The sequence below is a fragment of the Apaloderma vittatum genome, unplaced genomic scaffold, assembly GCF_000703405.1.
Source record: "Apaloderma vittatum isolate BGI_N311 unplaced genomic scaffold, ASM70340v1 scaffold5850, whole genome shotgun sequence".
NCBI classification, from domain to species: Eukaryota; Metazoa; Chordata; class Aves; order Trogoniformes; family Trogonidae; genus Apaloderma; species Apaloderma vittatum.
Genome location: NW_009694927.1, coordinates 756 through 19,995, shown reverse-complemented (window position 1 = coordinate 19,995; position 19,240 = coordinate 756). Strand labels below are relative to the sequence as shown.

Here is a 19,240-nt window from a genome sequence, read left to right as displayed (position 1 = left end):
AAATTCTTGCAAATCGAAGACACGGCTGTGGAAGCAAAGGCTCAATTTCGATCAAACAACCTGAAACTTGTTTCAGTTCAAACTTAAGAAAAAATTAAAAAAATATTGTTTTTGCTTCACAGAGAAGGAGGAGATAAAAATAGCAGGCAGGCAGCTCACTTCTTTCTGCCTCAGCGAGCCTGGTGGTGGAGAGAGACTTCCACACGGCTGAAGAGCAGCACCACGAAACACGCGGCACCTCAGCGCAGCAACGGGTCACAAAGCACACAAAACCAGAGCCTGAGTCAGCCACCGCCGCCTTCACGCCAGCTTAGGCTGCCAGGTGTGTGCTGGCCCAGGCCTCCCTTTACTGCCTCTGGACTCCTCTGTTGCTTTAATCCAAGAAACGCGGCTCGGTTGCCCCTCGTGCACTTCGCCGCAAGCCAACGCGGTTCTGTTTTCTTGCTGTCACTGGCACCCCCTAAGTATCACTCACATGTATATACCAGAGCTTATCTGGAATCCTCTGACAGGATACTTTGTGTGAGAAAATTATGAAGGATTTTGCTGCAAGCAAGCCTTCCTGCAGCCTACGCCAGTTTTGATAGCGCTTCATGTTGAAAAACAACTTAAAAGCAACCATATTCACGGAATCGGTATTCAGTGACATTTGAAGTTTTCAACATGTAGATGTTTCAACATGAAGTGACCTTTAATTTCAGTATTTTAAAACTGGATCCAGAAAAAGAAAGATGTGGACCTAGTCTTTTAAATTCATTTCACAGGGGAAAAAGAAAGAAAGAAACAAAACAATGACAAAACCAAACAGCTCTGGAAAATGTAGAATTTCCTACAGAACAGTACCTTGAAAGTCTACATAACGCTTTCTTCAACTGGTCACAACCCTCTTGTAGGAGGAAAACATGACTTGTAGAGCTGAGAAAAAATTCTCATGGCAGATAGTACTTTTTAACAGGAGGTCCTCAGTAAATACACAGTTCTAATGACCTTGTCATTAAAGATGATGACAGAAAAAAGCTTTTTCTCCTCCTTATTTGTATGAAAGGGGCAAAAAAGGTTGAAAATAACCAACATCCCCTTCTGCTCTTTGTCACTGGATCTCATTTTCTCTCAAGTAACACCCCAAAGTGATTCTAAAAAACCCCCAAAAGAGAAGTTGGGAGACTCAGATTGCTGTACAAAGAGCGGGGGAAAGTTTCAGATTCGATTCTTTTTCATCTTGACAGCTGTGCATGTAGAAGTTGATGCGTGTAAAGGAATTTAAACAACATTATTTTTTCCCTGACTACACCTTTAAAAATCTGTCCATCTGAACCTAACCAAGATTCCTTCTGCAGCCACAAGGACCAGAGAACGAGCCAGAGCGACACTGAGGGGCTCACACCATCTCCCTAAAACCCTGGAAGAGGAGCAAGAGGTGACCTGCACCTACAAAATACCCCAACAAACCAACATAAAGGCTTAGCAGGTGAAGTTTTTCTGGGTCAGTTTTTCTGGGAAAGTGGCCTGCAGCTTGGCTGTGCTGAAGCTGGGTGAAAACATCTTTTGCCTGTCCTGATGAACTGGAGGGTTCATAACCCTCACCGGGCAAGGTGCAGATGCCCAAGACCACGCTGAGGGTCAGCTCTTTGCTTATTCCTTCAGTAGCATGGCCAGTTCAACCTTACCGTTAGTGGTTCACTTTAGCTAAAAAAGAATCTTTATTTCCATTAAAGCATTGGAAGACGTTACCATTCTGAAAACAGAGGGAGAAGCCTCTGCTTCTCTCTTTTTACTGCCTGTACTTAATTTACCAGATGCATGCCCTTAAACCCGAGAAAATGAACAGCTTAGAGGCATAAATCTTACACTGTCTTCATAACAGCCGCAGTGACACAGGGAAATGTAAACTCCATTGTGGCACAAACTTCATTTGCACCCAAAATGAATTGCAGCACTTATCTCAAAGTGCAAGTCCAACACAAAACATTTTAGAAAAAGAAACATAAAATAGGTCAATGGCTCATGCTGGTCAACCTTAAATTAACATCAGTATACATCAACCGTGGAATCCTAACGCAGGAACTCTGAACGCTGCTGCTCCCAAAGAACCTGTCACCTCCAAGGAAGTGTAGCTGTGGGTCTTGCACCAGAAAAACCATACGTTTCTATGCGTTACATCTTTCACTTTTTTCTGTATTGTCAGCTGAAATAAATGTAACGTATGTAGATTCTGGGAGTGAGAGGGAAACGAAAATAACTGATATTATACATTTAGATAAAAACCACAGGTCAACCAAAGCTCTGGTGTCATTGTCAAATGCCCTTCTTAAAACTGCATTTGAAAACAAAATGCACTCAGCTTATTTTGCACATAGCTTAGAATTCAGGGCAGTCCACAGCTCTCGCCCTTCTAAGTGTTTGGGAATGGTAAACAAATTGGCAGATAATTACATTCTGTCTCTTAGCAACCTTAACTGTCTTGCAATGAAGTTACTGGGCTGCCCTTTTTTTTTTTTTTTTTTTAAATTTCTGATGCATTCTGGTAATGACATTTCCACAAATTTTAGACCCAGTCTGGTTTGTACAGAACCTCCTGGATCAGCCCGTCATTAAATCACAGCAAAGATCAGCTAGTGAAAGCTACCGCCTTGTTTATAACCTCTTGGGAAGACAATTCACAATAAACATACACTGAGTACAAACAAATGACTAAGTAGGAAGAGGCTAGTCAAAATATTTTGTCATGAGCCCAAATATTGCCTTTCCCACTGCCGTAACTGCAAACTAACACAATATAGGAACCTGTGGTTTAAACACAAACCTCTGGAGAGCAAAACTCGCCATTATTCAACTGAAGAAACGAAAAGCGAAATTCTGGAATAGAAGAGAGCTTCGGGTCAGTTTTCCAGAACAGATTTCATTTGGGCAATCTCTTTTGCAAAAAATGCAATCCCACTCGTAGGTGTGAAGGCATCGCCGGTTCTTGGCTGCACACGGAGGGGGAAATATTGCTGCTACAGCTCCTGTTCTGCAGCACGAGCACACGGCAGCACGCCGTCAAACCCCTCTCTGTCCCTATTAACATCAGACCTGGTATTAATGACAAAGTAGCTAAAGATGCTGAAAAATCAGTGATGTGGTAAAACACAGCCAAACCAGTAACCTAAAATACCTTCTCCTGCCAACAGAGTTTTCACTACACACCACCTTGAAACGCCTCCTCACTCCAGCGATGACTCGTACAATCTTGGCAGAGACGCGCGGAGACCCACTTCAGAAGAAAGCACCTTTCTCAGCTGTGTCCCTAATAACACACACATACAATACTGCTTCGCTGTTTAATGGCCAATTTATGTGCAAGTACCTCTCTAAATTAACTCCCGGAGCAGGTTATTGTTCCCTTACTGTGGATCATCTCCAAAACGTTAACCAAACGATTAACTCGGAACCGGCGGTCTCTCGCTGAATAGCATTAAGTATTTACACCTCAACTGATTACTTGGGAAATGAGGATGAAAATCTGACAGCCTGGAACCGGACATTGAAAATGTATTCTGCTTAAGTCCAAAAGCAACACCATAAATCATAAAAATTATTCATTTCAGCACATGGACCCCAGAGTTGGTGTCTCTGTAATTCTCAGTGAATAGCACCTGAGCAGTAGACACTAAGCAACTCCAGGTTTCTTCTTGGCAATTACTAATTAAGACTAACACAGGCTTTCCACAATGTTTTGTTGCTCTGTGGAGCATTGTTCCTCGTTTTATTCAGGCACCCGGCAATGTATTGCATTGAGGTTGCAGCCCCTCAGATTTGCCCATCAAGCGCTGTGCAGAACTTCTCCTAAATGAGCCAAGTTAGGAAAAAACTTGTATCAGGCTACATTTTGCTGGGTGAGGAGACCATTGTCATTATCATCATGAGGTCTAAGAGGAGGTGTGTTATGCAGCAAGGAGCAAAGGCGTTTCCAAGCAAATGTTTTGGGAATGCTTTGCGGATACCAGAATGGACCAGATTTTTTTGGCTCTGTCCTCATTTACCCTCTTAAAACCTAGTAAAAGCCCACAGGAGCTGAGAACAGAAAACATGTCCAGAAAAGAAGTATATTGTTCACTGAACTGCACCAGAGCCCCTTAATTTCCAATAAAAAAAAATATTTAAAAAAAACATTCACACACTATTTTATCTTTGCATATAGATTTTTTCCAAATGAAAGGCAGACAGAGCAGCTATAAGCAGCATCTTTCAGCCTACATCCATTTAAAAAAAAACACAACAAAACCACAAACAAAAACCTCAGCACATCATCCAGGAAGAGGGGAAGGAACTCAGGCAAGATGACGCCGATGAAAACACTACGATGCTCAAATACAGTTTTTTCCCTTTAAAAAGCTGCCAGGGCCAGAGCAGTCACACGGCACAGCGGCGCGTGCCTGGGTCTGTTTAATAAGCCATGAAGCTCTCTGGCTGAACTAGCGCGTGTGTCATGTGGTGCCGGGGTTGCCATGGCAAGCACATATGCAGTTCTGGATCTGCTTCAGCACAGACATAGGAGGATTCAGATTAGCAACACAAGAATATGACTTCCTAGGGAGGGGGAAATAAAAAAAAATTTTTTAAAAAAAGTGCTGCGCTTTGCTTAGCCTAGTGGTTCAGGTGTAAAGCTGAAACAATTTAAATTCTCTCTTAAATGGTATTTGCCACGTGCCAATTAGAAGTTCTTAATGTCAAAACAACAGCCACGTAACACAACGACCGTTGGTCTCGAATGCAACTGTGCTCTCAGAGTATGTTGCAGTGCATGAATTTCAGTTCACTGCTCCAGACAAATACACAGAAAATTGCATTTCTTCAGCCCTCACAACACAGGTATAACCAGCAGAGAGAGGAACAGGGGACAATCGTGCCAGTGAAATAACAAAAGCGAAGTGGTAATCCACGGGCTGACAGTCAACGCAAGAAATTCCAGTGAAGGATGTTTCTGACACCGAGGTAGAAAGTGAATCAGAGTTTTAACAACCAGCAGCTCCATGGGCAGGGACACCTCCCGCTACAGCAGGTTGCTCAAAGTCTTATCCAGCCTGGTCTTGGACCCTTCCAGGGGTACTATCAGTAGGTTCCAAGAAAAAAAAAACATTCCTGCCAGCTCGAGGCACCTGAGAGCACAGAGCTCTGCCAGCACATGAAGAACAAGATGCTGTTTTTAGTTCTCTCTTACGGAAGGTGTTGGGGCTCCACAGGTTATTTGCTGATCCTTTTTCTAACCTTGAGCTTCTGATTCCACTTGCATTCTTTGTGTGCCCATACACGTCTGACTTCCACAGTGCACCATAAGTTTTTCTCCAATAGCAATAAAAGGGAGAATCTCCATTGCAAATCGCTTGCTGATCCAAAGGACTGAGAGTACTAAAACAGAAAGCGATGCTCCAGGATTTCCTCCCCATTAGCAGGGTGCATTTAGCGTTGATCGCTATTATTTTTAATCGGATGTTCTCAAAATTGAAGACCTGCATCACTGCTGATCCAACCAAGATGTTTCTCCCCAAACAAAATTGCATACCACATTATATGAATCTCTCTGCTGATAGAAGAGGAATATCAAAATCTAACCACTAAAATACCAGATGCAGTTTCACGATGCAAATAACCAATTCTGCTGCGCTACTCGGTTTTCTTTACAACAAAACCGCTGACGTCTCCCTCAAGTCCATCTGATTACTGAAAATTACAAAAATGAGATCACTAGTCAGAGCTCCCACTAATGTGATCCTGGTGTTAGCAGACTAATTTTATAATTGGCCTCTCTCTGTTTACTTATTCAGCCTTGCACACTGTGGAGGGCTGCTGGACTGTGCCATGTCAGGGTTAGAAAGCCGAGCGTAAGATGAATAACTTCGTACATCCCCCGATACCTCTCTTCCAGCCCTGAGCTTCCTGTAGACAGCAGGAACTCACTTCTCCGTAGCTGCATGCAGAGAGGCAAAACAAACTTTACGTTTAATTATAGACGATTATTCTCTAGATGGGCCACATTTTTAAACAATCTCTTTTGCAATACTAAAGGACTCAGCAGTTTCCTTTTGTCTTTAAAGATTCAATTAAAAGTATGTTTCAGAAATTAAATTACAGCATGAAATTAGCTACGGGTATGAAATACTGCCTTTGCCCTGGCGTTCGGGGAAAGGCTGTGCAAACCAATTCGCTTAATGGCCCCGAACACGTGAGCTCAGCTTAATAACTAAAGTGCCCTCAGCTAGCAGAGGATCTGCTGGTGAGATACGCCCTGCATAATCCACCAAAAGGAGAAATGGATTAAGCTCAGGTAAATCTTATTAATTTATGGTAAACCCCGCAGTTACTCTCATTTTTGATCTTCTAAAATGTCACAATTTTGTCCAGCGACACGCTTGCTGGCAGGAACATCGCTGGGGGTTTTAGCTGCCCATCGCCTTCTCGGTCTTAACACGTTCCAGAAGCATCTGCTGGAGCCCGCTGAAGTGTTTGCTTCTCCTCAGCTTAGGGACACTCCACACAGTGGGGCTGGTTTTGTGGTTGTTTTCTGTTGTTTGTTAGTTTGGCGTTTTTTGTTTGCTTGTTTGAGTTAAAAAATTTTTTTTAATATTTCTAAACTGATCTCACTTAAGATCACAAGCCAAGTTAGAACGGAAAGCCAGAAGGAGAATAAAAATAAAATAAAAGAAGTCTCAAATTAACTATAAGACCTGCAGCTTGTAACGTCTCTGCAATCCATTTCTTCTCTAATCTCTCCTTACTCCCATTTTAATCCAATCGCATCAAAATCTAATCAGCACACATGCACATGCCTGTTTCCATACAAATTTTAGCCACTGATTGGGCGTAACTTGGCAACAGGATGCCCATCACCAGCTGCTGCTGGGGCAGTGGAGGTCTGTACCAACATCTCTGCTGTCAGGGACATACCCAAGAGCAGGCTCTTCTCTTTAGGCTAAGAAAAATAAACATCCCCATGAAATGATCGAGTCCCAGACCACATTCGTGCTTCCCTGCGGAGGAAAACATATAAATAAATAGAAGCATGCATAGCCTGTGCCAGAGGACTGCTGCAATTTTGCTTAAAGGTCACGAAACTGCTATCCTGTGCATCATCCGTACCGGTATCTATTCTTCAGGTTGGAACATGAATTCTTAATCCAGGTCACAGGCAGTTACAACATTTGCCAGGTGCCAGCAACCCTCAGCATGGGGTACTTTTGGGTTACTGGAAGCCTTGAGCCAAAGCAGATCAATGCTTCTGTTTTGTCAGCAGTCCTGGGCTAGACTTTATTCACGCCACGTGCTGTTTAATGAATGTATTTCTGGACTGAAGTCCATCCTAGATTAGCTATGAAGATGCTATCTGGGCATGCCTGAAAATAGTCTTTTTTTTTTTTTTTTTTAAATACAGTCTTCACAATAATAGTTTTCATTCAATGGCATTTTCCAAACAAATGCAAACCTTTGACTAGGAACAGCAGCACCACTAGAGCCTTTGATGGTTGGGCAAAATATCTACTTCCCCACAGCTCTCTGTGCATCTCTGTCTTGCTGAGAGAGGCTTTTTGGTTAGAGGCAATGCTGGATAATTTTAACTACCAGTTTAAAATCACAGTCCTGCATCCTATAATTAAAGACTAACAAAGAGATAGTGAGAAAAAAAGTGCTAGAAATAGAAGCAGAATGGGAGATTAACTGTTAAAACCTGGACATTTAGATCCATGCATCCCCAGCATCTTTCAGTAGTGGTTTGTCAAGGAACATCTTGGAAAAGCAGGGGTCTGTCACCCCTTCAGATGCCTTCTGGGCTCTCCATAACCCCCCACACTTCTAATTATGCTTTTAAATACAGCAAATGAGTCCTCAGCAAGAGTGCACTCACTTGTGTAGTGGGCCAGCACACATCTGTGGAATCACAAAGGGGAAAAGATCATAACTCCCCCCAAAAGAAGAGTAAAAGTTGCAGGCAGGAGCCCTAAAATCAGGAAAGATTTATCAAAACTAACGGCAAGATTTAGATACCAAACTGATAATGATTCCTGCTTTATTTCCTTAGTACCAATCAGGCCATCAGGCTCTATGGTAAGTTTTAAATGACATTTGTTGCATGACTGTCCTAAAATAAACTTCTCGGAATAACAGCAACATAACATAGTTTGCTTTGGGTCTGTTGTTTATTTAGCGTGGCAATAATGCAGGCGGCCATATGGATACGAGCATTTGGAAGGGAGGATTTGTTGGCTAGATCATCACATCTGTTTACTTATAAATGCAACAAAAATACATTTCGAGGTCACCGACTGCACAACCATTTTACTGGCTCTTGATGAAAACCAAAAGCTACCGATGCTATTTTTTCTACATTGACTCAGCTTCAAAGGAGACCCTATGATATCTTCAGGAGGAAAAGGTCTGAAAACCACACTAGAAGTAGCCTTAATCATACCTCATCAGCCACTTCCACCCTAAAAGTGGAATAGTTTAATCCAGGATGCAATGACCTGGAGGAACATGCCCAGGAGGAAGATAAAGAAAACGACCCGTGCCACAGCTTCCTCCTAACACATGCACTTTGGTTAAAGGAGCACAGACCACGGACCTCGCATCCAAAAAAATCCTGTTTGCTGAGGGAACTCGGATTTAAATTATAAACACACAACAAAAGACCTCACCAGAAGACCCATGGAAAAGTCCACAGCCACACGCCAAACGGATAACAATAGGTTCACAAGCTTGTCATTTATAAAGCCTCAGTAACGCGCTCATAGCTATTTCAACGGAGCCCCTCACGCCAATCCAAAATATTTATTGCACTTCCTTCACCCTTCTCTGGGGATCTGGCTGTAAGCATACTGTAATCCAGCAAGCATGAGTATTCCTGCAAATTTAGAAATGTGTAGTTCTATATGCAATATCTCAACTACAGGCAGAAAAAGAAGAACAATACTTTAAGCATTCTTTTACCCAAAGTAATTTTCTGATTTCAAGACATTATTATAAACAGGAAATTTACAATGAATTATTTTACTTAGGTTATTTTTTATCCCAGTAAAACTCTTTTGGTATAAACACCTTAGTATGTCCATTACACACACTTTCTCAGCTGAACAGAGCTTTTGGCAGTAAATAAAATCCCATGCATAGAAATATTTTTACATTTGTTTGCTGTGCCCAGTTAAGTGTTTGATAACACTTAGCTGAAGGACACAGAACTTACGTCTCATTCATGAAGGAGCCCAAGAACTACAGACAGCTAATACCCAAAATTCAATCACTTCCACAACCTTAAAAAAAAACCCAAAGAAACAAACAAAAAAAACAGAGCAGGAGAAAAATATGACCTCTTACTTTTGCCGATGGGTTAGTCTTCAACATTTGATTTGCCCAAGGAAGGCAAGGTTAGGACAACAGCTGTTCGTTACAATTCCGTCTTTATTACAAGAGCTTAGCTCTGCCACTGCCTGGCTGGCCCATTTCTGCTGGCTTTAGCATCGAGCTCTGAAAGGCTCCTCCTCTTGACAGCATCTGTCTCGGATACTTCCCTCAACAAGCAGCAACAAGGATTTCCACAGAGCCCTTGAGCTGCTGGCAACAAGCTACCAAGTAAGGTAACCCCCGAGCAGAAGAAACGGGTGCTTTGATGGCTCAGTCCAGGGTTTGTCAGGTAGGAATTCCTGCCCACTAACACCATCAGCTCGACGCCAGAGCTGTCACACCTTTGTAGAGTTACGAATCAAAATGACCACTTCCTCGACAAAAACGGGAGCTTGAGTAATGCCTAAAAGCTAGAGGCCAGAAAGCTTATGTCTCCTTGGAAAGTGTGTAGCTACTCCCTGTGATGAATGTTACGAGTCTCAGTCTTCAGAGGAGAAGGAAGGTCCGTTATTTGTTTCTTATCAAGACTTTGCATTTGAGCAAATGAAAAAAACACTGGTGAATTACCCACACAATACTATGAATAATAGGTATAATGCATCTAAATATATTGATTTCAATTCTGGATGAGTCAGAAAGCATCTGCTCCTTCTAACAGCTGCCCTGGGTAAACTCAAGAACTCACCTTTTCACTGGCACTGGCACCAGCTGAGGCAAATCTACCTTCTGCTCCCAGAACCGCTGCCCATGGCACACACCTTGTCATGGCAAACCTACACCTCTACACCGCAACTTCATTGCCAGGGAAAATGATACTGCTTCATAACTCGATTTGCAATTTATGAGGCAATATGCCAGTGTGTTCTCCTGGTCTGGACACAGCCACCTGAACAATGAGCAAGTAGGGAAACCAGATGAACAAAAGATGGAAGAAAAAAGGGCTAAAAATTTTACCTCAAATATATATATACACTAACGTACTTAATGTGACTTACTCTCAGCCGCTGATCAGCACGTTAATCTTATTTTCTCTGCATGATCGCTAAGTACCATAGTAAAATTAGGTCAGAAATTCAGATCAGATCAGCTGACTCAGCCCAGCAAGATCAGACAAAGACTAGTTGCTTTTTTTTTTATTTCACTCCCCAATCCAATATGATGTGTTTTATCCTCTGTGATGTACAACAGACCCGGGTGTTCTGCCCCACAATTAACCTACAAGAACCTCACATGAGGAGGCAGCAGTCACTGAAGGTGCATCAGTGCTCCTGAAGAAATGCAACACAATGTGTCCTTAGGAAGGCAAAATGAAAAAAAAAAAAAAAAAGAAAAAAGGCATTTGTTCAAGTCATTTTTCAGATCTTGTTTCTGAACTGTGGAGGCTAATGCATTTCAATGAACTTTTAAGTCATTCAGCATGGTTATGAGATGATTTAGGTAAATAACAGCAGCTTCCAAGTAGGGTTGCATGTGAATATCACTGCTTTATTAGACAATAAATTACTCATTATTGTGTTGCTAATATACACGATCAGTCTTCTTCTGAAAGAGACCATCTGAACCCTGGCACTGAATAGCTCCTCGAAAAATTCAGTAATTGACTCTATTAGGCAATTTTCAGTAGGTGCCAAAGACTTGGAGACGCTTTATTTGGATTCCTACGAGTCAAAGGAGGGAGGTTTGCTGGAACCCCCTTCTCCTGCTCAAAACCTACCTGCAGCTAACGGCAGGGGATGACTCCCTTGTTGCTAAGGAGATTGGTTTTAGCTGCTGGTAGTCTCCAGACTGGCAGCGCTGCTATCACTGCACATGTGCGCCGCTCGCTATCTAGGCCACGCTATCGGGAATTAGGATAATATAAATACCCACTGAGCTAAGGTAAAGACATAAGGAATATCGCTCGGAACAAAGAAGAAATCAATAATCCTGCTTTACCTTTCCTGGCTGCTGTGTTTCTATAGCCAACACGGTCCTGGGCAAATCTCTGGAGGTTACTACAGGCAGCAGACTCAATTGCAATCGGCCTTAGCTCCTTCAGACCCCAGGGCTCTTTTACTCAGATCAGATGTTCTCCCTCCATCTTTAGTTTTCCTGATCAAGAGCTGATCACAAATATTTCCCTCTCCAAGTTCACCCAGGAAAAAGACAGAAAAAGACTGAAAGACAGCATTTCCCAAGACTTCCCAAGGTGTTTTTCCTGGCTTGTTTCCTCAGGCAGGTATCATTTACCCTCTTCATGTCACTGAGATAAGCCAAGTGGGGTGGAAGTAAATAACTTCATGGTTTGGCTCAGCCCTAAATCATCTGCACTTATCCAGAGCTCTTCATCACATCACTTTGCCACGATCAATAAATAAAAACCACACAAACCAACCACAAGGGAGGAAATACCGTTACCACCATTCAGATTAGGTAGAAAAGCGTGGCTAGAGGACTGCAAAGAACCAGGTAGGTCCAAATCTTATCCTGTCACACCCCAAGACATTTACTCATAACAAGACCAGTTCCAGCACTTGGTCACCTTTATGGTCACACATTCAAAAGTGCATGTGAACAGGTTAGCCAGAGCACAGTCTAATGGGCTGTCTGAAAACTCTTGGGGGAAAAAAAAATAAATAATAATAATAAAAAATAATCAATGAAACTGTGAAGTTTCAATAAATTAAAGATACTTGCAAATTTGGTTGTATTTTTTTAATATTTTCCTCAGTGAGGAAGAGTCAGCAAGGCGAGACGAGAAAGTACTCTTCAGCTCACTACTTCCAAACTGCGATCTACTGCCTGGCGCTTTTGGATTTGCTCACTTTGCAGGTGAAACAAATCGTTGCTTTGCTTAATTCAACTAGAATTTAACTTCATTCTCCAACATATTAAGAAATATTTTGAGGTGGTTCTCACTATCACCTCCTCTTGGAAACGTCACTGTTTATGTAGGTATTCAGTAATCAAAAGAGAGAAGTGAACACTAAACAAAAGACAGCAAGAATGAAACCAGATACATATCCAGGATAAATTAAAAAAAATAATAATAATCCCTCCTGCATAAATCTGCTGCAAGGACTAGAATTTTCTCTCGTGAAGTCCCACATAATACAGCTCCTGCTACAGGTAGCCTATGGCTTTGACTGCTCAAGAGCTTGAGTTCCCCTTAAGATCACCTAAAATTTGAGCTGACTAGGTAATAGTCCAGAAGGTACCAAAATACACGTTGCATTTGCTCTCATTATTCACCTTGATTTCACATTACTCTTATCCCCACAAGCAAATTAATGACAACCCAAAACCCCCTACTTCCTCGAACGTAAAGCAGGCATAGCTTTGCTTCACGCTGCTTCTTCTCCCTCCTCTGTGAAACTATACGTGCTGCTCTTTTCCTTTTAACATTCCGTCAGAATTACCAGACTGCTAAGGCGTCGCTGGAACATTCAGAGCACAGCATGTCTGTTCTACCTGGATGTACAGTACCCAGGGTAGAGCATAAAATTTAATCACTTAAACTGAAATCCAGAAGGTTCATGCTGGGGGGAAAAATTTCAAAGGACCTCCTATCAGTTTGTGCTCAAGCCACCCGTTTGCATACAAAAGTTGAGCATTCGGATGGATGGTTTAGCCATATTACACAATTGGTTCTTCTCCTCAAGAAAAATGCAGGTTTTTATATGCAAACGTGCGTATAATAAATATTTATAGCTATCCCATTCAACCTTCTTTTCGTCTCCGAGAGGCCGCGGAGATTTCTTTGCTATCCATTGGCACAAGAGGCCAGGTCATGTGAGTTCTCCTCTCATTAACCGTCAATTAAAATCAATGGAATTGTTCAAGAAGAGCCATTATAGAGTTCTGCCCATCAGGGGCTTGATCCATTTTTCTTTAAATGATTGCAATATTTTCACTCACTTCAGAGCATGCAGAATGGCAAGGAGGTCATAAACAACAGACACCAATTTTTTTGTAATACCTCAGACAGCAGTCAGAGAGCTTTGAAAATTCATCAGGTTTAAGAGTCTATTTCGACCTGACTGTCTTGAAAGAGCTCACACACAAACATATCCTTGCACGAGGTACACACTGCCCATCTCAGAGCGCTTAGAAGTGCCAAGTGGGAGAGAACCTGTTTTCCACTAGATCCACACCTCCTGTTCCAAACACCTCAACTTTTCGTGACAAATCACACCTGCTGAAGATGCCACAACAGGCTCAAACTGAACGCATTGGGACAGGGACATTCTCTGCCGCCGCGGGAGGCTGAATCGTTTTGTGTTGCGCCCATGCGACGCAAAGCCTGCGCGGAGAGCAGCCTGCCATGGCCCCCTGGGCTGGGCTGCTCGCACCAGCAAGCTGCTCAGAAATCAGCTCTGGGTATTCACCAGCTGCGAGACCGAGCCCCTTGCTGTCCATTCACTCTGCCAGACCACTCAGCTTTTCATTAGAATATTTACCGTTTTATTGCTTCTTCTTGTTTTCGGCGTTTTTCACTCTTTTCTTTCAAGTAAGCCAGGTTTGTTTCATTCCTCATGCGATCATTCTCTCGAGCAATGTCTGATGCATTCTGTATAACCAAGCCATCATAGGCCTTCATCCCCATATCTTCAATATACTGGAGAAAAGCGCCCAAAGTGACCTCCTCCTGATTAGAACTCATCATCTTGCAGGAGATAATGAACAAAGGAAAGTAACGTTTCCTGCAGGTTGAAAAACACATAATACCTTAATCAGTAGGAAAATAGCTTATGGTTTATGACAGCGAGATTGTGTCAATTGTAATTAACATCTCCGTAAGAGACAAGTTTTTAGACTTTCTCCTGTCTAGAGGATAATAAACAAAGCAATTCAGAACACAGAACAACATTACTCGAGACCAGAGGAGATAAAAAAAACGAAGTCTTTTCCCAAGCCATGCAGATCCATCCACTTACACATTGTTCGAATCCCAAAAAGGTTTTCTCCCACTCCTTCCCCTTTTCTTAACACCCTTCAGTTGCAACAACGCTGATGTCCCCGACTCTTGGTTTGAACTGGACTGAAAAGGCTTCCACCCCAGGACAACAGAGCCTTCTTGCAGTTTAGATAAAGCTGCACCAGAGCAGGTCACCAGACAAAATTCTTGTTCTGCACGATATTCCGAAGTTCAGGTGAAAAATACTGTTCTAAATTTTGGGGGGAGTGGAAAAACTAATAAAAAAAAAAAAAGCTTAAAATTTTCTTTGGATCCAAAATCTGGAAAAAAAAAAAATTGTGAAATATTTTCCTGCATTTCTTAGTAATGTAGGTATGAGCACATAAACTCTGGTCATCTGTTGGCTCGTTAGCTTGGAGCTCCAAGAAGGGACAAGAAACCCCAGGGCCCTCTAAAGCCCCTGAATTCTCCAAGCTTCCATATTTCTCCCATGGGTACGACAGACCCTTGGGTTGCCAGCACCCCCAGGCGAGCAGCATGGAGCACGGCCTCACTCAGGTCCGCAGCCCACTCCTGGCTCCATGGCAGGGGCCCTAAAAGCTCTCGGAAAAGCCCCCAAGTTTTTCCACTCCATAGCAGATCCCCTGGGAGCAGCTGGCAGCCAGACACATCAGTCAGTACCACAGGTGGCTAGAGGCAGGGCATCACTTCAAGAAACAGACTGGCTACCTAAATTCTATACAACTGGATTAACTGCATATTAAACGAGTGAAAGAGAACTCCAATCAAACAGAACTGCGACCGAGCGCCACGCTGGCGGGCCTGGCAGCTGAACTCAGCTCTCTGAGGCATGTTTGCTTCTCTGCTGCCAGAGCATCCCTCCCCTCCCCACAGAAGGATGGGGTGACTTCTCGGAATCAGACCGAGAACCGTGCCAGCACCACAGCTCGAGGAGTTATTATTGAACCTGCCTGCACGCTGATTATAGGGGCAGAGTCCCTGTGCAATCAGTGACAAAAGCCCTTCCTCCTTTTTCTAAGGTGCTGCTATATTTCTATTATGCTGCTGGACAAACAAAATTCCAATCAGGATAGGCATTGATCCTAACCGCCCTCCCGCCCCAAACCCAAACAAACAAAAAGAAAAACCAACAACTCCCCCTTCCCAACAACAACAAAAAAGCCAAACAACTTAACCAAAACCGCAATAAATTAAAAGCTATTATAGATTCTAGAAATCCACTTTGGGCCTTCAGGCACAACCCCAAACATGAAGATGAAATGCTTTTACATCCATGGAGTAAGCAATCTGCAAGGGATGAGGGAAAGAAAAGAGAAATATTTTTTCCACCTGTTTCATTTTATCACGGTTTTCCCAGCACAAGTGGCTGGAACTCCTGGGCTGGAAGGTGCACCGAGCCATCCCCAACAGCGGCACCGCACCTGCGGAGCAGTGAACTGGGAAGCTGACAGCGAGCTAAACAGATTTTAGCGGTGCTACTGCTGCTTCAGTAGAAACCGTTCCAGACCAATTTCTAACCCTTCTGATTAGGAAAGGTCAGTCCAGGCAACACAGACTCTTTCCCCGAGTCTCTGTCTCGACAGCATGAAGCCTACCTGATTAAAGACAACGCTGGCAGCACAGGCAGCTCTAACTCCAGTGTCGACGATTTCTCAAAGGGTAGCATCTGCTTGTCAGTGGTTCAAGTCTGAGCCTGTCCCCCAGTAGATGCCTATTTCACTCTATCTTTCATTCTGGACTTCTAGCAAAGCCTAGTTCTGTCATGCATTGAATTAAATCCAGATAAACCTCGTACACAGAGAAACCCCACCCTAGCAACCTTGATGTCAGTTTTGCATTGATTTCTTCTGTGACTAGATTTTATGCCTGAAACATAATATGAAATTTTATACTGAACATCACTTCAGCAGGCTTTCAATAAATGCAGTTCTGATCCATTTTTTTTCCCAGAACACACAGAACTTGATCTACTTCACACTCTCTTTTATGACAACAGTACTGCATTTACCCACCCCCCCCTTCATTGTTTCCCTTCCTTTTTGGAGAAGTGAACTGACACTTAAGGATATGCTGATTCTCCTTTTATTACAATATTTATTCTTCATAGGAGAGAATAAAGTCATCTCTACTGCAAAAAGACTAAAATCAAAAAGCCTTTATTCTGCTGCATCCACTGACCACACACTTTGTATGTTCGTTTATCACTGATGTTTTCTATTATTGAACTCATGCAGCATGACAAAAATTTATGCAGCATTTAATAGATCAAGATATATTCTTTGTCCTAACAGGGGTTTAATCCCACAACAGTGCTGAGCAACTGCTGAACTCCTCCTTGTGACTGTTGATGCTCACACGCTCAAGACACCAAATTCACTTGGGGGCACTCACTGTAACTCGGAGTTGCTCCATTGGGGAAATTCTTTTGACACTCCTTTCTCTCCCTCACCTCATGGTGAAGGAAGAGAAGGAGGCAGCAGGAAGGAGGAGAAGCCCTGGGTTTCAGCTGCCTAATCCAGCCTGCTGAGAAGTCAACAGAAATTAGCTGGAGGAACTTGTTGCTCATGCCCACTGAGCACATTTTTGGAAATCCACCAGAGTGCAAGGACACAAAGGAGTTCTCCAACATCTGTGCTTTGCCTCTTAAAGGTCAGAATAACGCTACGTGAAACCTCACCAAGGTAAAACAACAAAAAGGCCCACGGTCATGCTCACAGGCACCTGCCCCTCCAAGTAACCCCAAACCAGAGAGCAGTGGGGAAGGAGTGCAGAGCAGCACACACAATCCCGGCCCAGGCCCTCTTGGCATGGGAGGAGTAAAGCAAGCAAGACTTTATTAATTTTTTTTCCTTCCCTGCCAGTGTATCTGGTTTACTGGCAATGGTGAGCAGCGCCCTTACTGGTTTGCCTAGAAATATTTACATAGCTAAATTCAAGATCTTCGCGTTGATTCAGACGCAATTTCTACAGGAGGATAAGGCACTGCTTCACAAGGCCATTGCACATCTTCTAATTTAACTATTGGCTCTGACGCTAAACATACAGCATTCTTGATCAGACCCCAAACCACCTCCTTTTCACATGATCTGTGTGCAAAAAAATTGAATTCAGAGCAAGGAGTAATCGACCCAAAATCACAGTATCAAAGCAGTGCTATGCATTAATATTCAGACATGCAGTTCTCCCTCATATTCACATGAGGATCCCCCAAAATATCAGTTGCTTTTCAGCATGCTTGACAGCCATAAGCTGCAGCTGCGCTGCATTGAAAATTGGCAATGCTGGCATTAAACTGAAGGAGCTTTTTGAAGTAATGACAAAGGCACTGATTGCCTTCTTCCAAACCAAAGGAATTTATTTTTTTTTTCTTCCTCCCAGGTTTAACATAGGAGAACAGAACCTGGAAACACAAGAGTGGGTCTGCCCAAAGTCCTGAGTCCAACCCCTAACAGTCCTGTCTGTCTCCCAAGTCCTGCCTCCTCTCCTTCAGAAAACACCCAGCTTTTGCTTTACCTGTCAATTCCCTCCACTAAATTCAGCATAACGGAAGTATTCTGCACAAATCAAGGATGGTAATCCTCCATTTCACCCTCGAGTTTGAGCTGTTGCATTCTAGTTGCTTGCAGGGCAGCAGGAGCAAAGTAGCAGACCAGCCATATCCAATTTTCACAAACTGCTGACCACAGCAGCACTAATAAGGACCTAATGGCATTGGGTATACAAAGAATACTTTCACTGCAACCAGCAAAGGATATCCTAGAGGCTACTCCACAGAACTCTGTCTCCTGTCATAATCATGCCTTACGCCAAGTGAGCTTTGAAATACCCGAGCAGCTGAATGTGATGAAGCAAACTGCCAAGAGGTGCTTTTGTAGAGTTGCATTCCCTGCTCGTTCTTAACAATGATCCGGCGTTACTGCTGTCACACACAGCAATGCGTTACATTCCAACGTGGAAGAGGAAAGACTTTCTGAAATAGATCATGAGTTTCCTACTTGATATCATTTGGCAACTTTTTATACAGTTGTTTAAAGGAAAAGAACCACTATGTTCAATTGGAAGTACAAAACATACTTTGCGTTGAGACTGGGATTGCAAAATACATGCCTTGTCCTCATTGCACAGCATGAGCTCTAGCACCTCGGTGAAATCACTGGAGCTAAGTAGTGCTAAGCCTTTCACTTAAAGAGGTTAGAAGTGGCTCCTTTAGTAGAATGAGAATGCTATAGCATAAGTTGAAATAAATAGGCCATTTTTGTAGACACCTCACCTTTCACAGGAGGATGCTGGGTTACCTGTAGTTTTAAGAACTGAAAAAAATTCCCTGAACCTTGAATTTTGGCTCTCTTGCTAGTGCCTTTTCAAGAGGGAGAAGGTCTTTGCTAACAACGACTCCAGAATGTAAAGAGCTGTTGTTTACTTGGCAAGAGGGCAACACTTTCATCACTTTTTATCCCCTGAGGAAAAGAATGCTTCCTCCTAATCACACAGATGTTGGACAATTATAAATCTAGATTCAGAACGGCCTGCATTTAAGTGCAATTATGGCATTTTATCATCCCACTATTGTGCAGAAGACTTAGGAACAGCAAGAAGAAATAAACCCACATGACACACAGACATATGCCCACTCATTCTGCATGCAAACAGCAGTGCGTTTGAACTCAAAAGAAATAATGAGCTTCTTGCTGATGGATGTACCTTCTTCTTCTGCCTCCTTAAGAAAATGAAATGGAGATTTCACTACCACCAGCATCATGTTAAGATGCTGTAAAATATTAATGGTGCAGTGAGTCTGATAAGTAACTAACATAGACGTTAGGAATTATTTCAATTAATTCATCAGAAAATAGCAAAGAATGTTTTTAATTATTTAGCAGCGCCTTTTAAAAGCCAACAAAAAAAATCCAGCTGCAAAATGCCTCTATTACAGGCACAATCAACATGTGA

General features: G+C 42.7%; 1 protein-coding gene across 1 annotated transcript in view; it reads right to left on the bottom strand.

Annotated features, from left to right (window-relative positions):
- Positions 1–14,017, bottom strand: part of NYAP2 (neuronal tyrosine-phosphorylated phosphoinositide-3-kinase adaptor 2) — a gene marked incomplete at its 3' end in the record, with an annotated part of 63,905 nt that extends 49,888 nt beyond the window's left edge. Inside the window, exon 1 of the mRNA XM_009869231.1 lies at positions 13,812–14,017. Within this exon, the coding sequence (XP_009867533.1) occupies positions 13,812–14,017 (206 nt within the window). The remainder of the gene's footprint in view (positions 1–13,811) is intronic.
- Between the last annotated feature and the right edge of the window lie 5,223 nt (positions 14,018–19,240).